At 38.8% G+C, this 3,892-nt stretch overlaps 1 protein-coding gene across 1 annotated transcript in view; it reads right to left on the bottom strand.

Moving 5' to 3' along the window:
* Positions 1-3,892, bottom strand: part of Sptlc3 (serine palmitoyltransferase long chain base subunit 3) — a 186,076-nt gene that overhangs the window by 30,653 nt on the left and 151,531 nt on the right. Inside the window, exon 9 of the mRNA XM_004634340.3 lies at positions 2,634-2,760. Coding sequence (XP_004634397.2) covers positions 2,634-2,760 — 127 coding nt within the window. The remainder of the gene's footprint in view (positions 1-2,633; positions 2,761-3,892) is intronic.

Below are 3,892 nucleotides of genomic sequence, written 5' to 3'. Positions count from 1 at the left end.
AAAAAAAAAAAAAAAAAAAAAAAACTAATAGAATTTTGTGGAAAGTGGGTGATTGCAGGCTGATTTTAAAAATACAATTTAGGGCTGTGGATAGATCAGAGGTCTAAGCACCTGCCTGACAAGCACAAAGACCCAGGTTCAATCCCCTATACAGAAAGATGTGCCACTGACACTGGGTCTAGTGGTGCACACCTGTAATCCAAAAGCAGGGGAAGCTGAGACAACAGGATCACTGTGAGTCTGAGCTGCATAGTGAGACCCTATAGCAAACAAACAAACAAACAAACAAACAAACAAACAAATAAATGAAAAAATACAGCTTGATGTCTCATGTGGAAGTCAATGCAGCTTTCTGTAGCTTCAGTGATGAAAGATGAGAAAATACCTGTTTATTCAATAGTCCTATCTCTTAATTTACCACACACCACTTTTTGTTTGAGGCATGGCATTTTGGCCACAGGACTGTAAGCAATGTGACAGGTATCACTTCCAGGGTGATGCTTCTTTTACACTTTGGTAGCCAGGGTGGTCCTGTGTCAACATGGCCACATCTCAAGCTGGAAGCAGCCTGAGTCACTGTCCTCATGAAGAAAACTATGCAGAACTGACTGACTTTATCAGTCTTGGTGCAAGCAGGTAATAGGTCTTGGTTCTCTTAAGCCACCGGGATTTTCAGGCTTATTTGTTAAGGTGGTCTTACCTAGCTCATCCTGACTAGTTTAGGACCCTGGCCACCTAGTCCTGCTTGAATTGCATCATCACTACCCTTCCTACAGCATCCTTGAGAAGTGTTCAAATGCTTTGCAAACACCTCAGGGACAATAGCTAATAACAATTGCAAGCAATTATGTTAAACTTTATCAGGAGCTGTTTCTTGACACAACTTAAGATATTTTACAAGGATTGATGTATCTAATTCTCACAAAACCTTGACATTAAAAATTATTTTCCTTGTGTTATAGCTGGAGGAACTGAGGCACAGAGAAGTTGAATAACCTGCTCAGTGTTGGGCAGATAGGTCATTTGTCTAAGACCACCCAGCAGTATATAGCATCCCAGGTGTCAAATTCTGCTGGACAACTATGGCATATGCCATTAGGGCTTCTTAGACTTGATTTTATTTCCTTTCCACAATGACTATTCAGCAAGAGGCAGAGTGATAAACCCAAAGGCAACCTTAGAAAGATAAACCAACCACTGCATTCTGTACAGTGGAAAAGAGATTCTCCTGTATGTCATTTCTCTGCTCAAGTGAAATACCGTTCTATCTTGTAGTTTTTCATGAGCCTTAGAGAGCTCTGGGGTTCATTAAAAGGCCTTGGTGCAAACAATGTATGAAGTGGGAACACTAATTCAATCAGATCACTCTGTTCTTATCTTCTTAATATAAGGGATTCTGGTTGTTGCTTCTCTGAAAAGCTTGAGACTGGAAGTGTTTTGGGTTTCAGATTAAAAAAAAAACACCTTGGAATAAACTGTCTTGAGAATGGGACCCACATCTAAGCACAAAGGTCATATTTCATCCACCTATAGCCCACAGGTAATTTTATGTAGTATTTTTAATGCCTTTGCCGGGTAGCTAAATGTTATCCTATGAGGTTAAAGTGAAGTACATTATGCTTATGGCATCACGTCAGTGCTCAAAGAATTTCAGATTTTGGAGTTTTAAACTTCTGATTAGGGATGCTCTGCCTGGTGTTATACCTGAAGGGACTGAAGCCCTTGTAGTGTGTTTCTTGCAAAAACTATTCGTAGAAAAGTATTCTTCTGCTATAATGGTATTGGGCAATGACTGATATTCCTCTGTATCTACTAAAAATGATCTGGAATTTTTCACTAAACGAAGCAGGACTTCGGGTGGTGATGGGATGGAGCACATGGATTTCAATTGAGTGGCCAGTTATGGAGTTGGTATGCTCTGCCTCCTCCACAAAAGCACTCACGAGCTTGCTCTCACGGGCAGAATGACATCATTGTCTCTACCTGTGTGCATGTCATGTAGTAGAAGGTCTACAAAGTAGATCTTGAGATAGAAGAAGGAATGTTCTGAGAGGCTTTCATGAAACAAGTCTTCAAAAAGAAGATTAAATTCATCTTAGTTTAGTAAAGTAGCACATTTTTGACTGATGACCTAAAGGCAAAGAAAGGACAGGAAAGGTGTATTTGTTTTCCTATAAGCCATCAAATGGTGTCTGATGATTTTTCATGTCTGACTTTGAATATCAAAATATAAAATAATTGAATACTTCAATATTAAATTGACTACTTTGGCTTCAGAGAAACACAAGAGGTAAGCACAGGAAAACATACACAGATGAACACACACACACACACAAACACACACAAACACACAAGGCTGTTTTCATTGACATAATTGATTGCATAAAATTATCCAAATTTGAAAATCATTTTAAGAGGTGAATTAGAAGGTTTACCTTGATTTAAGAAACAAAGCAATTCTAGTACATGAATCATCTGTCCTAATGTAAAATTTTGGCTTCGTAAGACAAAGGTGTGTATTTGACAAGATGGGATATGTTCAAGATCATATGGTTGTAGACAAAAATGTGTGTCTGAGGAGGAGGCAAATGAACAAAGACAGTAATTATGGGAGAGGGGGGGTCTCTTCTTACCTTGTGAGGTCCCATCCAGTCCCATGAGGAGCTTCAGTGATCTGATGATTTGCTCCGCTATTGGGGGGCTCATGGATACAGCATAAGCAGCACTATGGGAGTTAACCCGTAAATAATCCACAATTTCCTTAAGTAAAGGAAAAAAAGCAGAAAGGTGGCAAATCTCAGTATTGGTAATGAGAACCACATCAAATCCCTCCCCCACTGAAATAACAAAAGATATTTCATTAATACAACTCAGAAGAAAAATGTGGACCAACTTTCAGTGAGCATTGCCAGTTGCTTATTCTATTTATCCTCTACTTGTTAGTCTTTCCTTCAGAACCTATAAGCTAGATGTGGGTGGATGTTGCCACAAATGTAGAGCTGAGGTCTCTAAGGCAGAAACAGAGATGTGAAGAAAACACGATTTCCGAAACATCTGTTGAGTACTTACTTTGCACAAGCATTAATTTAGTATTCAGGAGTGTCCAAAGAACATAGGCTGTGTTTTTTTGTCTTCAAAAATATTACGTGTCATTGTGTCCATGGAAAAACACATGCAACATGCATATGTGAATTAACATTATATGTAAATGAGTGCATGTAGTGGGGCTATAACATGCAGAAGAAAGAGACAGGGCACTGCTAGTTGGAATAGACCGGGATGTTCCAGTTAGGTGAAGAGATGGATGATGCCTTGAAGAATATTTAATAATTTATTAGGATAGATAAAGAAGAAAACTTGGAAGAAAGGGGTGGAGCAAGGGAGCAATTAAACAAAGATGCAGATAAATTAAACAAAGAAAACACAAGGCATATATATTTGATTGTTTACAAAAAAATGGTGCTAAGTCCTCCGTTTCCTCTACTCACATATCTTTGCAACCCAATTTTGTAGGCTCTTCCATTGAGTTGTAGATGAATCTGGGATGGCCTTGTTTCTCCATATAGAGTCAAGAAGATCAAATGAGTAAATGCACATATAGTGCCAAGAAAAGCAGAACATTGTATATGTGGGCTAGCTGGTGGGGATCACTGTTATTGCTGTAAGTGGCGATTATTGAATAGTCATTTTAAGAGTCATAGACATGGTAGTATGAGCGAGAGGAGGGCCCCCAAAGGACACTCACTCCCCCTGGAGTGTCTGTATTCCAGCTTCCTGAGTTTGCAGGGGCAATATTCTTTTCTTTCTTTCTTTCTTTCTTTCTTTCTTTCTTTCTTTCTTTCTTTCTTTCTTTCTTTCTTTCTTTCTTCTTCTTTTCTTCTTCTTCTTCTTC

This window comes from Octodon degus, unplaced genomic scaffold, assembly GCF_000260255.1.
Source record: "Octodon degus isolate 3935 unplaced genomic scaffold, OctDeg1.0 scaffold00060, whole genome shotgun sequence".
NCBI classification, from domain to species: domain Eukaryota; kingdom Metazoa; phylum Chordata; class Mammalia; order Rodentia; family Octodontidae; genus Octodon; species Octodon degus.
This window is presented reverse-complemented; position numbering and strand designations above follow the sequence as displayed.